The following is a 25,416-nucleotide window of genomic DNA, read 5'->3' as shown; positions in this document are numbered from 1 at the left end:
GCGCGATATAGCAAGGGATTACTGTATATATATATATATATAAATTAAATATATATATATATATATATATATATATATATATATATATATATATATATATATATATATATATATATATAATTTGATTTGTCTCCATGTGTGTGTGTTTGTGTAAAAGATGCTGATGCCCATGGCGACCAGAGATCTTAATCCGGAGTTGTTCCGAATACCACAACTCTTCTTAAATTGTCTGACTTGGAGCATTTCAATGGCACAATCTGCAGGTCAGTAGATGACAACAAATTAAAAATTTGAAGTGATTCTGATCTTCTTGGAGTGTTGGGGGCTTTGGGTGGTTATTTTGACAGAGGTAGTATCAACATCCTAAAATTCTGACCAGCTACAGTTGAATAATATTTTCTAAAGCCAAATGCAGTAGCATGCAAACTATAAACAAGTGTGATCTTATGATCATTGTAGACTCTCCTAATAGGACAGAATCAAGCAATATCTCTTGCATATTTACCTTAACATAGATAAAACAATACATTTATTGTAAGTGTTTTGACTGGTAGACATGTGTAGGATAAGGTCTTTGGTTTAGTGTGAATTTGGAAAAACACCCAACCCTGTGTGTCGGTCTCGATAATGTGAAGTGAACCAGAGGAAAAGACACCAATGAGCAGCAACGACACGCCAGCCAAGGGAGATTCACTCGAGTAAAGCATGTTGGTGGGCTGACTGACATGAATGCGCAGCTTGCCTTCGATTCAGGTCGCATGCAGTAACAGAGCAGAGACAACGAAAACTCACATGTTCACAAGATGCAATCCCAAACCCTGAGTACTTACATTCTCTCTGTCACTCGGTGACGCGATTCTAAACTCGTTCATCAAAGTCTTGGATTCCAAAACTTTACCTATACTTTGTATACGAGAAAGTCAGGGATGTCTAAAACGTCGAGATTCATGAAAATCTCGACATCGAATTTACAGACGACTACAATTATTTTCCTATACTTCGTATATGAGAAAATAAAAATACACAGCAACAAGGAAGAAAGTTGTTTTAATGTAGAGTGTGACACTATGACCTCTTCACATGGTGTACAGACTTCCGGGTCTCCAGGATTTGCTTAGTTTTACAATAAGGACCTGAAGTGTGCTTCTGGTCAATGTGGATATGACTTACACTGTGCCTCCCCTACTGGGATATCCAGCAGCAGCAGATAAGGCAACACTTCACAAGAAAGAGAAAAAGAAGAAGATAAAATATAAAAGTAAGAATAAAACAGTAAGTGAACATCTCACGACTTAATTACTTGAGATAGTAAATAATGGATATATGACATTGTGGAGACTGGCTCGGACACAGACAGGCAGACACGCTCATGTCACCCAAGTAAGGCATCATCAGTCAAGTCTCAATTTCATAAACGCACTTCGTGGAATACCACCCTGCAGGTCTGACTGATGGAGTGTTGTCAGATACTAGGGGGACTTATAAGGCGTCCTGGACAACACGCTTGAACTGTCATATTGGAAAGAACATCCTCCATCACAGAGCCAAGAGTAATAATAATAATGACTACTGACATGATGTTCCCTCACATTGTGACTGTGCTGCTCCTTCACACTCAGGCGACTCTCGTTCTTCATTTGTCTCCTGTGGTTGTCAAATGAGATCAAATGTGTGAATTCTCTGTGACTGATGATCTTTGGTGTACACTCGGAATCTGAAACCATTTCTATTGATCTAATATGTTTCAACATTTTATCTGAATATTTATGATATTATTTGTTAAAGTACCTGCCATCTTTAGTCCTCCCATTTTCTGTCAACTGGCCTGACCTGCCTGATCTACCAAAAAAAAGACATCAGAGAAAACAGAAAAGTCAGTTCTGAAGAAATGATTAGCTGTTGTGAGAAATTCAAACAGTGAGGACACAAAGATGGCAGTCATGTGACCCCCAAACATCCTGTCTAGTCATGTGATGAAGTGCTGTGCATTTCCCGTCTCAGCCAGGAGATGGCGATGCCAGCACGTCACCCATTCATTTGATCAAATCTCTTCAGCTAAATGTTCAGAGCTGGGAATGGACAGCAGTGGTCAGCAGTCATGGGGGTCACTTTACAGTCTACTCAGACAAAGAGACCCTCACACCATCTCTGTGCTGGGCTTTGGAATGCTGACCTTCTGTAGAAAGAGTAAGAAAACTGAGCTCAGCACTACTGAGGCCTTAATTTGACAGAGGTCAGCTGGTCAATGGCACCAGTCAGTAAGTGAGGTCTGAATGGCTGAGAACAGAAGTGTCACCTGTCAGTCGTGTCCTCACTGTCCGTTAAGTCATTGATCTGAAGTGTAGGTCTAGTCTAGTCTAATCGAGGTGTCACAATAGACCCGATAGAGCATCCTCATTGTCTATTGTGGATGGCATCTTCAAGTCCTGATTGGTGAATGACGGAGTGAATGATTGGAGAATTCTGAGTTTGCCACTCTGTTGTCACCAACTGTGACAACTCCATCTGGACACTCATGTGGAGAGCAATGTAACTTTAGGAGACCACCTTTTATCATTCAAGATGACCTGAAGAACAAGACATACCCAGGCACTCAGAGCCTTTATGGGCAGCATTGGTCTTGGGTTCAAATTGGGTTTCAGTTCAAATGCGAGCAGGTCAGTGACACACTTGAGTGTCCAGTTCTGCTTGTAGTTGTCATGTCACTTATTGAGACCCCAGGCTGTATGTGTGTCTATCTTTGTATTTATAGACACAATTAACACAGTGGGGGTCTCATTGTGAAATGGCATGATGGAATAAAGAGAACTGAAAGACAAACAGACAATTTTAGATGAAATACTGATGTGACTGACCTGAGAAGGAAGTGACAAGTGTCTGAATGTGGATTTTAATGAGATGACAATGATGAATATAAAGTGACGGATTGTTGGAGAAGTGATGACAATGAATGTGGACTGAGGTGACAGGTTCAGAGTGTGACATTGACTGTTCTGACTTTACTAAACAGGCTTTTATGGTCACTCATCGTGATCACGTGGTGACAGTTGCTCTTCATGTTGTCCTGTCAACAATCCAGTCAAATTGTTACTGTTATGTCTGACCAATGGGCCACATGTGGACAAGATAAACAGGAATGGACTGAAATAGAGAACTGCATTTAATGGGGTAGAAAACTCAAATGGGATGAGGTGATGTCCTCCTCACTTCTGTGAGCTCACTAGATGAAACTGTATGGAGGAAAAATAAGAAAAACTGAAGAAGAGTTAAAATAAGAAAGAAGCAGAAATACAGATAGCCATGAAATTCCTGCGTGTGTCTTGTCTTCACATGATGTCTGTCCCTGTCTTCTTTTCTTGTCTTCTTCTCCAGACAATCCCAGTGTTGTCTTATTACATTTCTTCTCTAAATGTGTCTCACTACAGAGGAGACTCCAGAAGCTCACATGCATTTTGTTTTTCTGCTCTTTTTGCTTCTCTTTGACTTTTTACTTCATTCCCAAGATGCTCTTTCGTCTGCTGTGGACATCACGATCAGCACAATCAGTGAGGTCTCAATCTTTGTGACAACTGGCAGGACATTTGTTTGGGTTACTCTGGTGTTGTGTGGCTTCTCTGTCAGTCTTTCGGTTCCTCCTTGTCCTCCACATCCAGAGACCCTCTGTAGTACATCAAAGGACTGTGGAGGTCTATGGTGATTTTCAGTTTTCCCAGAATTCTTTTCTTTCCTTAGCCCTCTTTACTGCTGCCCATTCTCCTACTCCCAGATGTTCTTTGATGTCATCAATCCATCATGTTGCTGATCTTCCTACTCGCTGTTTTCAGTTTCTTGTTCTCTCTGTCGTCATTGTGATGGGCCTCTCCTCTCCCATCCTGTATGTGTGACCTGAGAGACCCAACGTGTGTTCCTGACACTTCTGTCTTTATCTCCACAGCCTGTCAGATTGTGGTGTCACCTACAGATGTTGCTCAGCTCTCTCCTCAGTCCTTTCATCTCCAAACTCACAACTGACTGAACTGAATCTGAACAACAAGAGCAGCTTAATGGTAGGAGGCAACAATAACAACATTGGAGATCCAGGAGTGAATCAGCTATGTGAGGGGCTGAGGAGTGAAAACTGTAAATTAGAGAAACTGAGGTGAGTGAACAACAAGTGTGTGTGTGAGTGTGTGGGTGTGTGTGTGTGTGTCTGTGTGTGTGTGAGGACTTTAGCAAAGAGGAGTAGGAGAAGGGAAAATAACTGAGAGCTGGAAATAAATACAAGGAGGCAGTGACAGGGCATCACCACTAGAGGGCAGAGCTGAACAGGGACTTGAAGACCTGCAGATTAGGCTGATTTTTATTTTTATTATTACTTACTGTTTGACTGATTCCTTTATGCAAGGTGACATACAGCTTTTGAGGTTCAATTGGTTCAGTTTCTTTGTTTTTCCAATTGGAGTTACAGGCAGGCGAAGTGACTCGCTTGTGGTCACACAGTGTCAGTGGTAGAATTTAAATTCACAGCGTCAGAGTTTGAAGTTCAAAACCTTAGCCACTACAACACACTGGTTGATGGCTGGGAGATGAATGTGTTTGACCTGTCATCTTAGACAAAAAACCTTCACTGCCAAGCACTCTTTAGGAAAAGTAAAACAAATCATAAAGGACCCCAGTCACACATCATGGACATTTGTCTCCCTCCTTCCATCAGACAGGTGCTACAGAACTACGAACACCTGAACTGTGAGATTTAAGAGCAGTTTCTACACCCCGGTAATAAGGCTACTCAGCTGTCATATGTCTGTAATCAAAGGAGTGAATGAAGTGGCACAACGTCTGAGGTTCTTGTGCATGTTACGTCATGCTTAGTATTATTTACTGGGATTGTTATTAAGATTAGATTGAAGGTTGAACTTTAACTCTACCTGATGTTTTATGTTGAATTTTGTTCTCCTGTTTTATTTCAAATCAGTAGAAGGACTAAATTAACTGAACTCAATAGCATTGTGGATGGAGGTCAGCTGGTCAATGGCATTAGTCAGTATGTCAGGTCTGAATGGCCGAGGACAGAAATGTCACCTGTCAGTCTTGTCCTCACTGTCCAGAGCATCCTCATTGTCTGGTTAGTCTGACATCAGGAGAGTCCATCAGTATAAACAGTCGAGCATTAAGCTCTCCAGTGTCCAGCAGTGACCCTCATGTTGTATGGTGTCCTACAAATCAGACAAAGGGTCTTCAGTTCAATTTAGTTTTGTTCTAAGAGGTGTGGCAGATTGCTGGGGTTCTTACCTGGCCGGGATGCCTGGACGGACCGGAAAGGGACAGGAATGGCATCCGGATCACGAGGGGGCAACCATCCTGGACTAGGAGAGGACCACGGGAGAGGAACAAAGAGGTTCTGGCCTGTTGGGACCCGTGGCCACCGCCAGGGGGCGCCACAAGCCTCGTGGGACCCGGAGAACGGTCACTTCCGCCACACCAGGCAAGATGGCGGATGAACCTGCCAGGGATGCCCAGAGTGCTTCCGGTGCAAAGGGCAGCACTTCCACCACACCAGGAAGTGCTGCCGGAAGGTCATTATCAGCCATCTGGAGCACATCCGGGCTGGAATAAAAGGCGCCACCTTTAGACAATCGGGAAGCTTGAGTCAGGAGTGGGAGCTGGATGAAGCTCCCAGGATGAGACAGGGGGCCAAGGACTGTGATAGAGAAGCCTAATTGTGGTGCTTTATTTGCTGAGTGCATTGTGTGGTGTTCGAGACTGTGATTCCTGTATTTGGTGGTGTTAAATAAACGTGTGTCTTTTTATAAAGATGTGGTTTCCGACTGGTGGTGTCCAGGCAAATATCACAGAGGGTAATTTAGGTTTTACAGAGGAGACCACAACATAATGTTAAGGAAACATCACAAAGTACACAGCCATCAAACATAAACTTAGTACAAATAAATAAAATATAGCAGTGAGCGCAATTCTTCTGGTAGATCATATTAGACATCAAAATTAAACCAACATTTATTCTTAACTGATGATTGATGCAAATGCGACTCTTGGCTATGGATGTTCATGAAAACTGAATTTATTTAGAAGATTAATAGTGATTGAAATGAAATAGAATTTGAACTGGCTGCTTTTTATCCTCTGAAACTTGAACCTGTGACCTGATGGTGAAACCTGGAATTGTGAATGTAGTGGACAAGTCGTGTCTGACAGAAGACCCTCTGCTTTCTCTAACACTTGTTTGTTAAACAGGTCTGTGAGATTGGACTGTTCAGTCGCTGTTATTTTGCTGCTCCATTTTACAATTTGGTTTATTCTCTTTTTGTTTTTGACATTAAGATTTCCAAACCAGGCTAGCAGTTTATAAATACAAACAGACTCAATGCAAGATTTATAAAAAAAGTGTCACCATGGAAGGACTCGCATTACAAAGACTCAGTTTCCTTAAACAGTTGAGCTGCTGCTGTCCCTTTGTGCCGATGGCTTCTGTGCTTCCCTTCAAAGTCAGCTCTTAGTCTTTGATTGTCCTCAGATATTTATGATTGTCAATTATCTCCACTGCCTGCTCTTTGGTGATTGTTTCTTGTTGGTGACTGGTGCTGCTTCTAAGTTTGATTATTAGTAGAAAAGACTCATCCCACCAGTTCACAAAGTCATCTCCCACTGGACCAGGACTGGTTTCATTCACACTCAGTAGGCTAACAATCACTGAGTCATCAGCACATATTAAAGATTAACCTGTGGTCAAATTTACTGAGACCACCATTACTGAGGAAACCTGTGGATGATGACAACATGTCAGACAGACAGCCATTGACTTTCACTCTTCAAGTCATGTCTCTTAAAAACTCAATCAGTTATCCTACCAAACTGAAGTCAAAATTAAATTTTTTAATAAGTCTCTGTCTCAGAAGGTGAAGCTGAAGCGTTAAAAGCTAAAGAGACGTCTTCAAACAAGAGCCTCACGTAAGTCTTGGTGCTCTACAAGGGGATATACAAGAGATGAAACAAAGTGACATGAGAACATAAGACATTTGACAAATGAGAGGAGACCATTCAGTCCATCAAGACTGTTTCTTTAGCTAATAGCTAAGCTGTCCCAACATCTCATGCAGATTCTTCTTAAAAGTTCTGTAGGTTTCTGCGTTATCTCCATGTCTCAGTAATTTGTTTCAGAGTCCCACAATTGTTTATGTAAAGAACTACTTCCTAGCTTCAGTCTTAAATGCACTTCCCTTTCATTTCCACTGAATAATGTTGCTGGATCTCTTTTAGCAATGCCTTTGAGGATTTTATATACCTGGATGTGGTCCCCATGCAGTCTCCTCTGCTCAGACTAAAGAGGTTTAATTCTCTGAGTCTGTCACAGTAGGACATGTCCTTACATCCCATGATGTACCTGGTTGCTCTCCTCTGCACAGCTTCAAGTGCTGTTTTGTCTTTCTGGTACTGCACACAGAACTCCGGACGTGATCTCACTAGTGCATTATATGGTCTAGGTATAACATCACTTGACTTCAATTCAACAGTTTTTATGCTATAACCCAGCATTGTATTTGCCTTTTCATTGCTTTACTACATTGCTTAGTCAATGGAAATGATGTGTTAACATAAACCCCTAAATGCTTGTCAGAGGTCTCATCCTGTAACTGAATGTCTCCCACCTTGTATTTATAATTGATGATCCATTTACCCACATGTAGCACTTTGCTCTTTTCTTTATTAAACTCCATTTTCTAGGTGTTTAACCAGTTCTGAGGCTTGTCCTGGGGCCTCATGTTCAAGTAGTGCGTACGCACAAAAATGTTGCGTACACCCATTTCCACGCTCACATCACGATGTATAAAAACTAACTTGGCCTAAAGCCTCACACATTCTCATGACCACACTACCCCTTGTGAACGTTTCTGCTCAGTTTGTAAACTGGCGGCACCCAGCATCAAAGAACTGCTACTGTTCCTGTGTGGTTTCCCCTTCATTTTTTAGATTCACATCCATGTTGTTGGTTTTATCAAGTATACTGAAATTAACCACATATCATTTATTAATTTAAGGCACCTGATTGTAACCAACCTATAACAATATAATGGTCCATGGAATGGCCAAACTATTCCAAATACCACAGCTGCTTTACTGTTGTACTGGTTCTGCTTCAGCCTCACTATAAACCAAAAGTTAGAGTTCTACCTACAACCACACGATCATTCAGGAAGTGGACCCCGGAGGCTGAGAATACTCTGAGAGAATGCTTTGGAACTACAGACTGGGATATCCTGCAGGGATCTCATAGTGAGAACATTGAGGAGGTTGTTGACTGCACTACTGACTACATCAACTTCTGTATGGACATTGTAGTTCCAGTAAGAACTGTACGCTGCTATACTAACAACAAGCCATGGATTACAAGTGACATCAAGGGCCTTTTGAACCAGAAGAAAAGGGCTTTTAAAGACGGTGATCAGCATGAGCTCAAGCGCGTGCAGAAGGAACTCCGAGTCCACCTCAGGGCGGCGAAGGAGCAGTACAGGAGAAAGCTGGAGCAGAAGTTGCAGAATAACAGCATGAAGGAAGTGTGGGATGGGATGAAGATCATCACTGGCTGCAGCTCGAAGCGGGGTACCACCATCGAGAGAGACGTGAAGAGAGCAAACCAAATGAACAACTTCTTTAACAGGTTTGACCACCCTAACCCACTCTCACACTCACCTCGGAGTATTGCACCCTCCATACATCCTTCTTCTGATACCAGCATAGGAAAGACATCCCCACCCATAATTACAACAGCGCAAGTGAGCAGAGAGCTGAGGAGACTTCGTGCCAGCAAAGCAGCGGGTCCAGATGGAGTATCGCCACGACTGCTGAAGGTCTGTGCATAGGAGCTGGGGGGTCCTCTACAGCGCATCTTCAACCTGAGCCTGGAACAGGGGAGAGTCCCGAGGCTTTGGAAAACATCCTGTATCACCCCAGTCCAAAAGGTATCACGTCCTAGTGAGCTGAATGACTTTCGGCCTGTTGCTCTGACATCACATGTGATGAAGACCATGGAGAGGCTGCTGCTTCACCACCTTAGGCCACAGGTTCAACACGCCCTTAACCCTCTGCAGTTTGCATATCAGGAGAAGGTGGGAGCAGAGGATGCCATCATCTATATGCTACACCGATCCCTCTCTCACTTGGACAGAGGCAGTGGTGCTGTAAGAATTATGTTTCTAGACTTCTCTAGTGCCTTCAACACCATCCAACCTCTGCTCCTTAGGGACAAGCTGACAGAGATGGGATTAGATTCATACCTGGTGGCATGGATCGTGGACTATCTTAAAGACAGACCTCAGTATGTGCGTCTTGGGAACTGCACGTCTGACATTGTGGTCAGCAACACAGGAGCGCCACAGGGGACTGTACTTTCTCCGGTCCTGTTCAGCCTATATACATCAGACTTCCAATACAACTCGGAGTCCTGCCACGTGCAAAAGTTCGCTGATGACACTGCTATCGTGGGCTGCATCAGGAATGGGCTGGAGGAGGAGTATAGGGACCTAATCAATGACTTTGTTAAATGGTGCGACTCAAACCACCTACACCTGAACACCAGCAAAACCAAAGAGCTGGTGGTGGATTTTAGGAGGCCCAGACCCCTCATAGACCCAGTGATCATCAAAGGTGACTGTGTGCAGATGGTGCAGACCTATAAATATCTGGGAGTGCAGCTGGATGATAAATTAGACTAGACTGCCAATACTGATGCGCTGTGCAAGAAAGGACAGAGCCGGTTATACTACCTTAGAAGGCTGGCGTCCTTCAACATCTTCAATAAGATGCTGCAGATGTTCTATCAGACAGTTGTGGTGAGCGCCCTCTTCTACGCAGTGGTGTGCTGGGGAGGCAACATTAAGAGGAAAGACGCCTCACGCCTGGACAAACTGGTGAGGAAGGCAGGCTCTATTGTTGGCATGGAGCTGGACAGTTTAACATCTGTGTTAGAGCGAAGGGCGCTCAGCAGGCTCCTGTCAATTATGGAGAATCCACTGCATCCACTTAATAGTATCATCTCCAGACAGAAGAGCAGCTTCAGCGACAGACTGCTGTCACTGTCCTGCTCCACTGACAGATTGAGGAGATCGTTCCTCCCCCAAACTATGCGACTCTTTAATTCCATCCGGGGGGGTAAACGTTAACATTTAACATTATACAAAGTTATTGTCTGTTTTTCACCTGCATTATTATCATTCTTTAATTTAATATTATTTATTGTATCAGTATGCTGCTGCTGAAGAATGTGAATTTCCCATTGGGATTAATAAAGTATCTATCTATCTATCTATCTATCTATCTATCTATCTATCTATCTATCTATCTATCTATCTATCTATCTATCTATCTATCTATCTATCTATCTATCTATCTATCTATCTATCTATCTATCTATCTATCTATCTATCTATCTATCTATCTATCTATCAAAGCACCACTCAGAGCATTGAAAGGGCAGAAAGGACTTCTAAGTCAATTTTAAAACTATCCTCTTGTAGCTCTGTGCTGTTAAAATACTAGGATGTACTGTATATATATATATATAGATATAATTTTTATGATGAAATCCATTAATGTATGCATATTACATTTTACAGATAAGTTGTTAACTTCATGTAAATAATGTATACTGCTAATAGTTAAACATGTGGGGCACGGTGGCATAGCTGTGGCAATGAGCTGGCGCCCCATCCAGGGATTGTTCCTGCCTGGCGCTGAATGCTTGCTTGGACTGGCACACCTCTGGTGGATAGATTGATTGAATAATTAAACATGTATCAGAAAGATTTTTCAATGTTCCTTAAAAGCTTTGGAGAATCAGCGTTCTAAGCTTACAACTGGTTTTGACATTTATCACAGAGATTATATTGTAGAGAAAGAAAATGGAAGGAAAAAAATTAGGGGTTGGTACATTTGATGAGATGGTACTGTTCCAATAAATTATTTCGTCAAGGGTCACGCATGTCCCAGCAAGCATCTTGTGTGAGGTAGGAGCAATCCCTGGATGGGGCACCAGCTTATCACTAACACTGCTCCTCTGTGCCCCCATGTTTAAAACATGCTTTAATGCATTCCATTATGAAAATTATACCATAGTATTCTAAAATGTTCAGAGAGCTGTAACATCATGAATGTAATGTATTCTGTGTGAGATCAGTGCCTGCATGCTCCTGTTGGTGTAAGAGAAAGCCCATTTAAGAAGGACGTAGGCATTCACACATATAGAACACATTGAATACAATGCATTTAATCTGCTACTTTAGTTAAATTGGGATTTGAGAAACTCTTGTAAATTAAACACTGATTTATGATGAAGTTTATAACGTTCTACTTTAATGACAAAATAAATTACGAGATTAAAGTAGAAATTTTGAGATTAAAGTTGACATTTCCATCTTTTATTCTTCACTGCGTCCCTATTTTATTATATTTTCTCTGTACCCTAATATGTTTCTTTATGACATTCAGACAGTGGGCTACGACTCGCCTTTTCATGGTGACTCTGATATCTGACCACTTCTTTTTTATTTCGGGCACTGTGTGACTTTCTGAACATGACTTTTCAAGTTTGTGGATCACTCGATCAACTTCCTTTTATTGTTTATACCACTGCTTAAGCCAACAAATAGTATGTGTTTCCTTACTTCCACTTCAAATTTGCTGTACTAAAGGGGCTAGTTGTATTGATTTGCATATTCAAAAGAGGTGTAATTCTGGGAGGAGTCAGGATGGGGCGAGAGGTGCATGCATGTACATTACTTTCACACTAACCAGGATTTGTGGAGCAGAAGTGCGTGGAAGTTGGCTTATGCACATTTTTGTGTATCTGAATTTTTTTGTGCACACGCACATTTCCACTTTTGTCTGTACGCCATGTTTTAGTATGAATTTCATGCACGGTTTTATGCATGATGTCCCAGCTTCTTTTTTATTCTTTTTGCTGTCTCCTCAGTGTTTACCATTCTTCCAGTTTTAGTGTCATCTACGAATCTGACAAGTTTACTAAGTATACCATAACCAGCATCATTAAAATAAACAAGAACAACTAATGAGGGTCCAAGGACAGACACCTGAGGGACTATACTGATGACCTAACTCTATTCTGCTGGTGTCTGTACTCTTTGTCTTCTGCTGGTTAACCACCTACAGATCCAGGTTTTTAGGTTACTGCTGATGCCTACAGCTTCTAATTTCAGAATTAATCTTTGGTGTGGAACAACTGAGTCAAAGGCTGTTTGAAAGTCTATGAAAATTATGTCATATGCTTTGTTTTTGTCTATTTTTCAGGTTGCATCTTCAAAGAAATGCAAAAGATTGCTTTGCCAGGACCTTTCTCTCATAAACCCACGCTGACTGTTATTTAGAATATTATTTTTGTTTCTGTAATTTTTAAATGTTTCCCTTTTTATGGTTTCCGTAATTTTGCATGGCACAGAAGTTAGACTAATTGTCTCTAATTACTAGGATCCATTTTGCTCCCCTTCTTGAAGACTGGAGTTACATTTGCAACTTTCCAGTCCTGCGGTGTTTCTCCTTTCTGAAGTGACTGCTCAGATCTGCCTAATAAGAGTTTATAGACGACGTATTTCATTTCTTTCAATGCAATTGGTGAGATCCTATCAGTTCCAGGGGTTTTATTAATCTTCAGTGTACTGAGGGCTTGAAGCACATCTGACTCTTTGATTTTAAAATCTATGAACTCAAAGTTTGTTTTTACATTTGCATGAGGCATTTCACTTGTTTCATCCTTTATAAACACTTGGGTGAAATATTTGTTCAGTTCATTTGCTATTTCAGTCTCATTTTCAATGATTTCTCTATTTGTGTTAAGGTTTCTTAAATTCCCTTTATTATCTTTTTTGCTGGAGTCAAACTGGAAAAAGTGCTTGATGTTTATTTTGGCTTCTGTAACAATTTTTATTTCAGTTTCTCTTTTGACATTTCAAATTCTTTTTTTTTTATCTTTTGCTTTATTGTCCAGTATTCCTCTATGTCACAATTATTTATTTATTTTTTTTAATTTTCTGGTACAGTAATCTTTTCAGTATTAATTTTATAATCATCCTCCATTTTAGATGATTTTAAGTTCTTTTGTTTATTGCTTTTTTTGAGTTTGGAACAAAAGATCTCTGAAGTGACACCCACTGTCATTTTGAATTGCTGAGATTTTGCTTTTCCATTTGATGTTTTGCAGATTATTTCTCGTCCCCATAAAGTCTGCTTTCCTCAAGTTATCAGTCTCCTTTTTGGTGTGCATTTATGTGTTTTCAAAGATTATCCCACATTTGACCATGGTGTGATCACTATTGTTTAAAGTATTAGTAACCTCTGTTCTTGTTCCTCTGTCTTCATTGTTGGATAAGATGAGACCTCAAAAGGCGTCACCACATGTTGAGCTTGAAACAAACTGGATGAACAAACAGCCATTTGCTATCTCTACCATTTCAGTTTCCTCTTTTGTATTCCTGACAGGGGCTTCCCAATAAATGTTTGGAAAGTTCACATCTCCCATGACCACTACATTCTCTTTGTGGCACATCTGTCTTATTTGATTAAATAATACGTTATCATCTAACACATCAGAATATAACCAGAATTTAATAACCCTAACCCTAGCTTGAAGATGTCGGCCTGAATATTATTGTTCACATATAGCGCCACACCTCCTCCTTTCCTTCCTTGTCTGTCTCTCCTGAAGCAGGTGTAGACACTAATATGATATTCCTCTCCGTCACTCTCATTCAGCCATGACTCTGTAATTCCTACAATATCAGAGTCGCAAGTCAATCCTGTCACCTCTCATTCATGAATTTTATTTCTAATGCTTCTTGCAGTAAGGTATAAACATTTTAAACAAGGAAAGTTACTTTTTGTAAGTTTAGTGGACTTTTCTTTAGGTCAGGTTGACTGTTTTTTTGTGTCTTCCTAGTTTAAGTGTCTGCTCACTTGCTCACCTGAATATTCTCACTCCTTGAATGTTTGTCCATTTCTTTTGTAGATGTGGTCCATCTCGTCAGTAAATGAAATGTTTACAGTGACAGGCATTCCAGTGGCTGAGAAAAGTGAAACCTTCTTGTTCACATCAGACCTTCATCCACACATTATGACTGAATATTAAATTCTGCTCATGTCATCTTTTTCCTGGTGTTGGAAGGACTTCAGAGTAAATGACTGATGTTGATTTGTCCTTTAGCTAGTCTCCAAGTCCCCTAAATGTGTTCTGCACAGAATATGCACTTGGTGTCCTCTGTCCCCCTCCTTAGTAGACTAGCAGTCAAAGTGAAATGGATCTCATAACTCAGAGTTTACTCTCTCAGGTTCCTCTTTAGAAGTTTTAAGGAGTTTTGTTTTTAGCAATTGGTATTCCAGTCACTTGTTTCCATTAGCTCAATCAGAGTGGCATTTTAAACCACAAACCCTTATGTGGTTTTTATATTTTGACTGATGATGTGCAGCTAAGGATTTAATGTCTGACCACATTGATCTCAAATTTTGTGTTGACAAATTCTGTTCAGTTTTATCCTTATAATCAACTTTATCTTTTTTAATGCCGTTTTAATTCCCTTTGATCAGCTTGTGCCTCATTAGTATTTCCTCGTTTAAAGACACTTTTTCTTTTGATATAATAATGACATTATAGATTTGATAACCCAGGGTTTGTTGATCAGATAGACCTTCACACTTTAAACTGAGATCAGCAGGTCTTCACAAACAGAAACAGAGCTGCTGATAACATCACAAAGCTCAACTAAATCAGTGCAGGAGTGCATCAAAAGATCTCAGTCTGGGCAATGAAAGCAGCCTCTAAGTCCATGACACTGATGGACTCGGAGAGCCACGTCTCCATAATGCAAGCCTCTCTGTATTCTGTCTGAACACAAGCTTTAGTTTGTAATTCATCAAGTTGATTACGTAAGGACTGCACAGTCGCCATTATTACAGTCGAAATGGAATGTATTGGGTTACCTGTTACCTCAAATGAGCCGAAGACATCTCCCCCATTTCAGTGTCCTCCGCTTATCGCATTCATCAGACTCATCCTGTCTCTTCAAAGCAAAAAGTTCTGGAAGCAGCACTGTGTTTGCACTTGGCAGGTACCGTCAAAGTAGAAACTCCTGACTGTACTGAATCACTCAGGTAAATAGAAGACGCATCGGGACGACAGCAAAAAAAGTGAAAAAGTATCACCAAAATAATACAAACAAATAAAAGTAGACACTCCATAACACTTCAGGGACACAGACAGAGACAAACAGACCTGCTGTTGGTCACCACTAGAGCTGCCAGTCCTGAGTGGTAAATGACAGACAAGAATTCCAGTTTGTCATCCACACCCAATGGTCACCATGAGTGCAGGATGCCGTCAGTCTCATGTCTGTGACGTTCTTATCCAGTGTTGATGTCCACATGTCAGTCTGAATGACTTGACACCAGTCAGTCCAGCGTTAAGGCAGGAGACCCTGCCAGGTATATAGCGCCTTACTTTATAAGAATGGCAGTGGTCTCGTGTTCACACGCACCTCAGTGAAAAGTCAGAATAACAAGTGGCCAATGAACCTTTGTGTTGTTTGTCCTTCTGTCTGTCTGTCTCTCCTCATGTCCTCACTTCTCTTTCTTCTTCTCCACAGCCTGTCTCATTGTGGTCTCACCTCCAGATGTTGCTCAGCTCTCTCCTCAGCACTTTCTTCTCCACACTCACGACTGACTGAACTGGACCTGAGGGAAAACAACCTGGAGGATTCAGGAGTGAATCAGCTATGTGAGGGGCTGAGGAGTGAAAACTGCAAATTAGAGAAACTGAAGTAAGTGAACAACAAGTGTGAGTGTGTGTGTGTGTGTGTGTGTGTGTGTGTGTGCGTGTGTGTGTGTGTGTGTGTGTGTGTGTGTCTCATGAATTTTATTTCTTCTCACATTATCACTCTGACTTTTCCACTCTCACAACACAAACGCTGTGTTTAATCAGGACAGACTGCAGTGTCCCTTATGGATAGACAGATGGACGTGAGGTGACACAACTGTAGATTTCCTTTAATAATTCAATTCATAAAGACAGCATTGTGACCCTGAGCCCCTCCACCACACTGGTCACTCTCCTCATCCTCTCTGTCCAGACTGTTGTTTTATTTCTTGTCCCACAAGCCCACGCTGTCCATTCTTTATTATAATCTTGTACTTGTTCCTGTCCTCCATTGTCACTTTGCCCCTTACACTCCTCTGATGTCCTCACTAAAGTTTGTTAAACTCACTAAAATAGAATAAGGAGGAGAAACACAGTCAGTGTGAGGAGAAGAGATGACTAAAGTGACAGAAGACAAAGAGGAGTGGACAGCTAGAACTGGACTGGAGTGACAGATAAGGACAAAGAGAATATAATGACAAAGATAAGGAGAGAGAAGAGAAGGAGATGAACAGAATGAAGAAAAGGATGAATAAAAAAAGAGGACAAGGCAGAGGATAAGGAGAAGGAGAGAGAGGAGGACAGACAGAGGAACAGGAGGAAAGGTGGACAGCAGCAGTAGAAATGAGCAGCCAGCCATACACAGACAGAGAAGGTGACAGGGAGGAGAGGATTAGGACTGAAGGCAGTGTGGACAGTAAGGTGGGAGACGCAGGAAGTGACCACCATTATAGCCAAGTGGACTGAACAGGCTGACATCATTCTACAAGACATGACCCACAGGTCTACACAGGACATTGACATATATCTGTCAGTGGTCTTAGTGACCGACAGGTGGACAAACACATCATGTGCAGTAGACGTCCAGAGACACTGAGAGGATTCTGGGAAGGTGACCTCAGTGGGTGTGTCAGTGAGATACTCCAGTGTGAGGAGTGGCGCCCTCTTGTGTTTGTAACTCACACTTGTGTCTCTTGTGGGACATTAAAACAAGAATCTCACCACATGATAAGTGTAGGCTGTCACATGACTTTCTCAATAATCTAGTATATAGCGCCTTTCTGATATTTTTACACACACATGGTCTTCACTGATGTCATCACAGGTCCAAACCCTCTGCCTCACAAATCCTTCTTTATCATTTCACTCAGTCAGGGTCTTCCTCAAAGCCAGCAGACAATCAAATGGCCGACTGGAGATGTGAATAATTTGACGTCACTAAGGACACCTGTCACACTTGTCCTGTGCCCCACTGGTCACTCTGGTCACTGCGTGATTCTCTTTACTACTAAATACAAAGCTGTGTGGTGACACAATTCAGGGGTCAGTGGTTGTCTGCAGGTTTTTTAATTAAAATGGTGGACTCAGAGGGGCGTAGGTGGATGTGGTAGTGCGGGGGAGCAGAGCAGCCCTGGAGTGTTGGTGGTGAATTGGTGGAGCGCACTTTACACCTGCAGACACGTGTGGTTCAGCCAGTGTCCTCATTACTGTTCTGGGGTGTGGAATTAGACACCTGCACCCCAGTGAGTTTAAAATGAGCTGAGCAGGATAGTCAAGAACAGAACTGAACAGGAAAGAAAAATGAAAAGATGGAGATGGAGGATAAATGAGAAATAAAATAAATGCAGAATCTTGGCTGAGCTGATGCAGTGGAGCAGAGTCGAGAAGTGGTCCTGAGAGGAGTGAGCACACAGTGTGCAAATGGCAAGGTTGAAAAATGCTGAGTACCCAATGTGCAAGAGTGATCAGCTGTTCAGAGATGACTTCTGCTGAAGGCCAAGTAATTGTGGTAGGAGACAGGAGAAGACCTCACGAGGTACCCTGCTGATGGCCATGGGATGGTAGTGGGAACACTAGCTGAGTTTGGGGGGCATCAGCAGAGACTAGCTAAGGTAACTGGGGCAAAAGCTGATGTGAATAACGAATGACTGACTGCCTTTGCTGATGGTCTCACCACTTGCTGAGGAGCTCTTACTGTAAATGGTAAGTAGAGGAAAAGTCCATTTTAGAAGGTGGCAGAGAAGCTCTTGTTATTTTTAATGGACTGATCCTCAAGTGATTGTTCCCTCATTTTTATCTATGGATTGTTTATTGACTGTTTACAGTGCTTTTAATTCCCACCAAAGAACACTGTTTTTATTGGGGAATATTAATTTATTTATTGACTTATTTATTGAAGAGGAACTGCATTTTATTTTGATGTTGAACACTCTGTTTTGTTGTATAATGAAATGACTATGCACTTAGGGATCTCCTTTTGCTCGTTTGTGTCCTTATTGCCCGGCCCCTCCACAGACATGATTATTGATGTCACAGTTTCAAGGGAATGTGACAGCTGTGGGCAACCAAGGCCATCACAAGCCGGTTAAGAGCACAGGGAACAGAGAGTCACAGAATGGCTTTGAGTCAACATATTTCAAAATATGTTTATTATACTGTATTATACAGATAAAACTTTAACTTAATTTAAATAATCTATATTGTTAATAATTTAAAATGTGAGAACACGGTGTCGCAACGCTAGCTAGGAGCTGGCGCTCCGTTTATGGATTGTTCCTGCATTGCGTTGTATTCTTGATGGTGTTCGCACGACAATGGAAGGATAGACGGATAGAATAATTAAACATGTACTACGAAGATATTTCAATGTTCCTTGAAAGTTTTGAAGAATCGGCCTTCTAAGCTTACAGATGGCTTAACGTCTGTTACAGAGCTGATTGTGTGACGATTGGGTATTTGGAGAAAGAAAAGTAAGGACAGAAATTGGGGTTTAGTACATTTGAAAGAGACAGTACTGCTGCGATAAATTATTTCATTGAAGATCACGCCTGGTGCAGCAAGCATCTTGTGTTAGACATGAACAATCACTCCGCCACCATGTTCCCATGTTTAATAACATGCTTTAAATCCTATCATAATGAAAATGATATCACGTATACATCTCAGTATTTTAATTATTCAGAGAGCTGTAATATTACGAATGTAATGGATTCTGTGTCCTGTCAGAGGACGAGAAAGCCTGTTTAAGAAGCACATAGTGATTCACACACACAGAGCACACAGAAGATCAAATACAAAACAAAGCATTTAACGTGCTACTTTAGTTATGAAGGGAATTGAGAAACTAGTAAATTAAACGATATTAAGATTATGTTTATGATGTTCTACTTTAATGACAAAATAAACTACGTGATTAAAGTGGAAATTTAGAGATTAAAGTTGACATTTCGTACTTTTTTCCCACTGTGTGCCTTTTTTTTTTCTCTGTACCCTAATAAGCTTTCATATGACACTCAGACGGTGGGCTACGACTTTAATATTTTTTTTATTTCGGGTACTGTGCGACTTTGTGAACTTGAGCTTTCGAGTTTCTCCAACACGCTATGTCACTTGATCAACTTCCTTTTGTTGTTTATATCACTGTTAAAACCAACAAATAGTACGTTTTTCTTTGCCTCTACTTGGTATTCGCTGAAATTCTTCTATTTTCCCCTGTGCTTTTGCCATTGTCTTTTCACAGAAGGCTGAGCTTAAGGGCTATTTATATTGATTTGCATATTCAAAGAGGTGTAATTCTGGGAGGAGTTGGGGCGGGACAGCAGGCGCATGCATGTGCATTACTTTTCACTCTGCCCGGGATTTATGTAATGGAAGAACGTGACGTTGGCATTTGCACAGATTTATGCATCTGGATTTTTTTGTGCGTATGAACATTTCCGCTTTTGTGCTTATGCCATGTTATAGTGCGAATTCTACGCACAGCGTTATACATGATGCCCCTGGTGTTCCAGACCTTCTCATAACAATATTCTTGCCCCTGAACACATCCCCATAATAGTTTTTTTCCTGATAAACCTTCTCATAATGATATTTTTGCTGGCAGGACATATTTCCCATTCGGCGATAAGCGTCTCCTGATTACTCCTTTCTTCATTCTCATGGCCTAATCATAAGCTGTTACGATCGATGGCCTTTCAGTTAATCAATTCTTAAATATTAAATTCTTAACAATTAAGTTCAGATCAGAAGAGTCCATGTATGAAAAGTGGACTGCCTAATTAATAATTCAATAAATGATTACTTGTTGCACTAACATCCCTGTAAGGATAAGGCTAACATAACAGGTGACTGTGCCAGTGAATGGCAGTGCACAGCTTCACTGATGAAGGCCAAGCTGTGAACAACCTTGATATGACACAGTGCTTCACGTTTGAGAGAAAAGACAAGTCTTTAACAATTGCTTCTTTAATCTTAAGGAGGTCAACATGAAAGAACAACATCAGTCTGTGGACTTATTAAAGCAGGTGTAGCAGGACAGGTTACAAAATTTGATCATCAGTGAAGAACTGTAAAGCTACCATAACAGAAAAATGATCAACTAACAATATGACAGACATCTACTGAGCACAGCACATTCTTTACAGTTTGGTGGATATTCACAGAACAGGAGGGTCTTCAATCACTTCTTAAACACATTGAGGGAGTCAGCAGTTCTGATGGAGGTGGGCAGCTTGTTCAACCAACTAGGAGCTCCACATGAAAAGCATCTGAACTGAGATTTGGTACGACACAGAGGTTGTATCATCACATGCTGTTTTCTGGCAGACTTGAGTGGGTGAGAAGGAGCACAGCACCTCATCAGTGTTTCCATATACTCAGGTGTTGACCCATTCACTACTCCAATGGAAAGCATCAAGGATTTGAACTTAATTTGTGCTGCTACAGAGAGCCGTAGTAGAAATCTGAAGAGAGGAGTGACATGTGCCTGTCTTGGCTGTTTGAATACAAGATGGCCACTGAATTTTTGACCATCTGCAGTACCTTGACAGCATACAGTGGCTATAAAAAGTCTACAGACCTCTGCCAAAATGGCAGGTTTTATGTGATTAAAAAATGAAACCAAGATGAGTCCTGCCAGAACTTATTCCACCTTTATTGCAAAATTTCAGGCTGTACAAAGAAGGTGGAAACAAATCAGAAACTGTTTAGTCATAAAAGGAAAAAAATCTTCCACAAACCTGGTGCCATTCATGTGCAGACCCTTTAATAATTAAGGATGTGGCAGCGTTCAGAATCACCCAATCACAATAAATAGTTCATACACACCTGACATCAATGAAAGTGGCTATGATTGAGCTCAGGTCAAATTTAACTGTTCCTGTTGGATTATTCTGATATCCTTTTGGTTGCAACAAACTCCAAAAGCTATTGTCCACAAATAGCCTTTAAACCAGGAACGGGATCTCATCATTGAAAGGTATTATTCAGGACAGGGGTACAAAAAAGTACCCAAAGCATTGAACATCCCATGGAGTGCAGTGAAGACAGTCATCAACAAGTGGAGCAAATATGGCTGAACAGTGAGTCCACCAAGTTCAGGACATCCGATTGAAGAAAACTGGTCAGTGATGCCACCAAGAGGCCTACAGCAACATGAAAGGAGCTGCAAGACTTCCTAGTAAGTCCTGGTTGTTCCCTACATGTGGCAAGAATCAGTCATATTCTTCATATGTCTGGTCTGTGCGGTAGGGTAGCCAGATAAAAGCCTTTTCACATAAATGAAAACATCCAAGCCTGGGTAAATTTTGTAAAAAGTGTATACGCAGTCTCCCACAACCATGTGGAAAAATATATTATGATCTGATGAGACCAAGTTTGAACTATTTAGCCATATTTCCAAAAGGTATGTTTGGAAAAAAAATAAAACAGAACCTCATCAAAAGAATACCCTGAGATCCACTGTGAAGCATGCTGCTTGGGGCTGCTTTTCTTCAGCTGGTAGTCAGGGTGGATGGAATCATGAAGAGCTCCAAGTTTGAGTCTGTTTGGGACAAAACCTTCAAGTATCTGCTAAGAAGTTGAAGAAGAAGAGGAACTTCACCGTTCAGCATGACACCAGTCTTTTGTAGCATTTGTTCCTAGTTTTCACTTTACAATTTCTGATTTTCACCTTCTTTGTATAGATTGCAATTTTACAATAAATGTGGAATAAGTTCTGACAGGATTTATCTTGGTTTCATTTTTTATCACCTAAAACCTACAATTCTGGGAGGGCTTTGTAGACTTTTTATATCCATTTTATGTGGGTGCCCCTGCTAGTAGTGAGTTGCAGTAATTCAGGCAAGACAAGAACAAAGTATGAACAACAAGTAAGGCTGTATATTCAGTCAGATAAGGTCTGATTTTGTAGATGTTATACAAAGTGAATCTGCATGAACAAGAGACAGTTGAAATGTGGTCAGAGAAAGATGGCTGCTTATCACCACCCCAAGGCTGTGCACTGACCTGTGAGGTGTCAGTAACAAAGAGCTGTACAGAGATGGGGAGTTGAACAGACTGTCTGGCCAGAATAACAAGAAGCTCCATCTTTGGTACATTGAGCTATAGATGCTGGTCCTTTGTCTAGGCAGAAATTCCAGTAAGACATGCAGAGACTCTAGTCGATACCATGTTGTCATCAGGAGGGAATAACAGGTACCCCTGTGGATTATTACCAGAGCACAGAGATGAGAAACCATTGGATTGGATTATGGGGTCCAGTGAGGTGGTGTAGAGATAGGAAAGTAGAGGACTCAGCATTGATCCTTGGGGCAGCCCTGTGCATGTCTGATGCACCTTTGACATCTCTACTTGCCAGGACAGATGATAAGGTCTGCCCAAGATGTACGACTCCATATGAGAGAAGTCCTGGTGGTGAAGGGATGGGGTTGAGTGGACAGATAGTGGGCTGACCGGAGAGGAGGTTGGAAACATCAGCGGCAGAGAGTGGAGAGAAAGTGAAGAATATTAGGTGATGATTGGCAGGAGGAATGAGGACTGGCAGTGATGATGAGAACTATCAGTTGAGAGGAGAAAACCTTTGACCCAATCAAGGAGTTTGGAAGAGGAAAGGGAGGGTTAAGAAGGAAGGTGAAAGCAGAGGACAGAGAGTGTGTGTCAGTAGTGCTGTTAATTCTGGTCTGACAGAAACATACCTTAGCATGAGTGGTGCCAGAATAGAAGGATGATCAAAGGGATTATATTTATCCAGGTATGCCTGAACCTTTGACTTCCTCCATTTCCTTTCAGCTGTCCTAATCCCAGTCTGTTGACTCTGAAGTACTTCATAAAGCCAGGTGCAGAAGGGTCTTTCGTGTGCAGACCTGGGGGGTATTTTTCGTGGATTACTTGTTTAGCTGGATGTAATTGTTGACGATTTGGCCTGATCCTGGATATGTCGCTTTTTCGAAACTCTTGCTGGATGTGTTGTCATAGCAGCACATCCGAATCCACAAACCTGCTCGATGAAAACAAGGATTAGCTCACACACTTAATCAGTGTCCATGCATGGAATTCATTCAGTCAGGGCTTCGCCGTTCATGAATGAGCGACCAATTGATATCGGTACGCAAATTATAAGAAGAGAATTTCATATAGAGAGGGGTTTGCGCGATCGGCAAGATCCTTTATTGCTCCCGGAATTAATTCTTTTCTAAAGATACCGCTTTAGCCAAGGGGGAATATTGTACCTCAAAGATTTATTAGCACCTTATATTCAAAGTCAAACTCGGTGAAGTCGGGCTCTCACAACCACACAGACAGTATGCATTGCTTTGAGGTTTTTTGCAAGCGGCACTTTTTTATATACAGTAGGCGATGCAGAAAATCTAACTAAAAGTGCAGTTTACCAGGCAATTCGTAAAGTCTGTTTGGCTCTGAAACATTTCCTTCGGGTTTTCATTGTGTTACCTGGACACCTGCGTGTGCAGACAACAAAAGAGGAATTTCATGCCATTGCAGGTAGGTAATACACAGGCTAAAACACCCACAGTCCCATGAAGAATCTCACAATCAGCCTAACATTCTCATTACCCGGGATTTCCAAATGTGATTGGGGCACATGGGACTGATCAGAGTGGAGTTTGATCAAACATTATTTGGAAAATGTACCTCTCCTCCTGATGAAAAATCAGACACAGTGTCTTTGTCAAATATTTGACTGTCGTCAATATCTCGTTGGTCAGACACAAGTTCTAGGGATATGACATTCCCTGCAACTGACCCAACAAAAAAAAGAGGGCTATATGGAACATACATATGGCACACATGGAGGACAAATATATGCAGTGACCATCCTTTACCTGACCACTGCATCCTGCCACTGGTTCTGAGGAGGAGCTTTGCCCTGGAATGCCCTCAGAAACAGGGCGATGGGCATTTTGCTGGGGAGCCAACTCTTCTGCAGGGGTTAGGTGTGGACTGCGTGGACCTCCACCTGTTTTTTGCTTGTCTGCCTTCTTATCAGCTTTAAAATGAATGTTTTTTTATATTATATATGATTCTTTATGTCAACAATTCTTTAAATAGTTATATACCAATATTTACCAGTTTGAAGTATATTTTTGTATTTCACTTTAACCTGTTCCCATGTTCTCACATTTGATCTGGAATTATAACATATTAAATAATAATTAATCTGACACATCGGAAATGAAACGCTGCATTCAGTAAGTACAATGCACACTACTTAGCGTTTAATTTGTCGGCCACTTTTTGCCAGCCGTCTTTTCTGGTTTGGGCTGCTTTTGCAGTGTTGCCCCTTGTGCATATTAAATCTTGAAATTCTTCATGTCCTTCAAATAAAAGGTCCTGCTCTGCTTCTGTGAAAAAATACACCCGTTCTTTCGTCATTTTGTTGCAGCCTATCAAAGACTTGCTGATCACGTTTTCTAGACTCAATATATATGGGCTTTTCACTCAGCGCGGGCGCACGCAATCATCTCGGATGATTAGATCCAGCTCGACTAATCTAGTACACGGCTGCGTTTGAAAAACTGACTTATCCCGGATGAGTTTCACCGGCATTAACTCATCCAAGATGAGGCATCTGATCTCGGATGATTTAAGTGACATACAGAAAATACCCCCCTGGAACAGTGAGGACAGACATTATGAAAACAGGATGACAGACTTGAGTGTAGTGAGTCTGTGACAACATTGATATTGAGAGTGGAGAAATGGTCAAGAGGACAGAGAGCAGAGGGCACCAAAGAAGAGAACCTGGTGGGACAGAGGGAGCTGTTCTAATGGTGGAAGGATACAATTAGGGTTGTAGAATGAAGAAGTGGTCAGATGAGTGTAGGGGAGTGACAGTGCATTTGTGGGAGTGGAGTTGTGTGACAGAACAATGTTGAGCAGATTGTCAGCCTTTGGAGTTGATGAGTTGGTGTGTTATGTTGAACAAGGAAAGGAGAGCAAGAAAGTCAGCAGCAGGAGGAGGTCCAGGTGGATATTCAGGTCCCCAGTGTTTAAGAGGTGGACTGCTTAAATCTGGGAGGGAAGAGAGCATTCAGTCCTGCTCATCTAGGACGTTCTTGAGTAAAACTGGAGAGTGATAAATAACAACACTGTTAATGTTAATTGAAGGGGAGACAGTAATTGGATTGTACTCAAAGACTGCATAGTTGTATGGCAAGTCAGATTAACATTTAGAGAAATGAATGTAGATATTTTAAAATGCAATTCACTTT

At 41.4% G+C, this 25,416-nt stretch overlaps 2 protein-coding genes across 52 annotated transcripts in view; one reads left to right on the top strand and one right to left on the bottom strand.

Moving 5' to 3' along the window:
- LOC114645182 (NACHT, LRR and PYD domains-containing protein 3-like) overlaps positions 1-25,416 on the bottom strand; it is a 913,740-nt gene that overhangs the window by 457,194 nt on the left and 431,130 nt on the right. The window lies entirely within an intron of this gene.
- LOC114669315 (ribonuclease inhibitor) overlaps positions 1-25,416 on the top strand; it is a 137,364-nt gene that overhangs the window by 5,067 nt on the left and 106,881 nt on the right. For both annotated transcript variants that reach the window (XM_051921744.1, XM_051921743.1), the window contains exons 2-3: positions 3,935-4,138; positions 15,639-15,812. In XM_051921744.1, the coding sequence (XP_051777704.1) occupies positions 3,935-4,138; positions 15,639-15,812 (378 nt within the window). The remainder of the gene's footprint in view (positions 1-3,934; positions 4,139-15,638; positions 15,813-25,416) is intronic.

Source organism: Erpetoichthys calabaricus (genome assembly GCF_900747795.2).
Source record: "Erpetoichthys calabaricus chromosome 1 unlocalized genomic scaffold, fErpCal1.3 SUPER_1_unloc_22, whole genome shotgun sequence".
NCBI lineage: Eukaryota > Metazoa > Chordata > Cladistia > Polypteriformes > Polypteridae > Erpetoichthys > Erpetoichthys calabaricus.
Note: the sequence above shows the minus strand (reverse complement) of the source record. Positions and strands in the feature narration are given on the sequence as shown.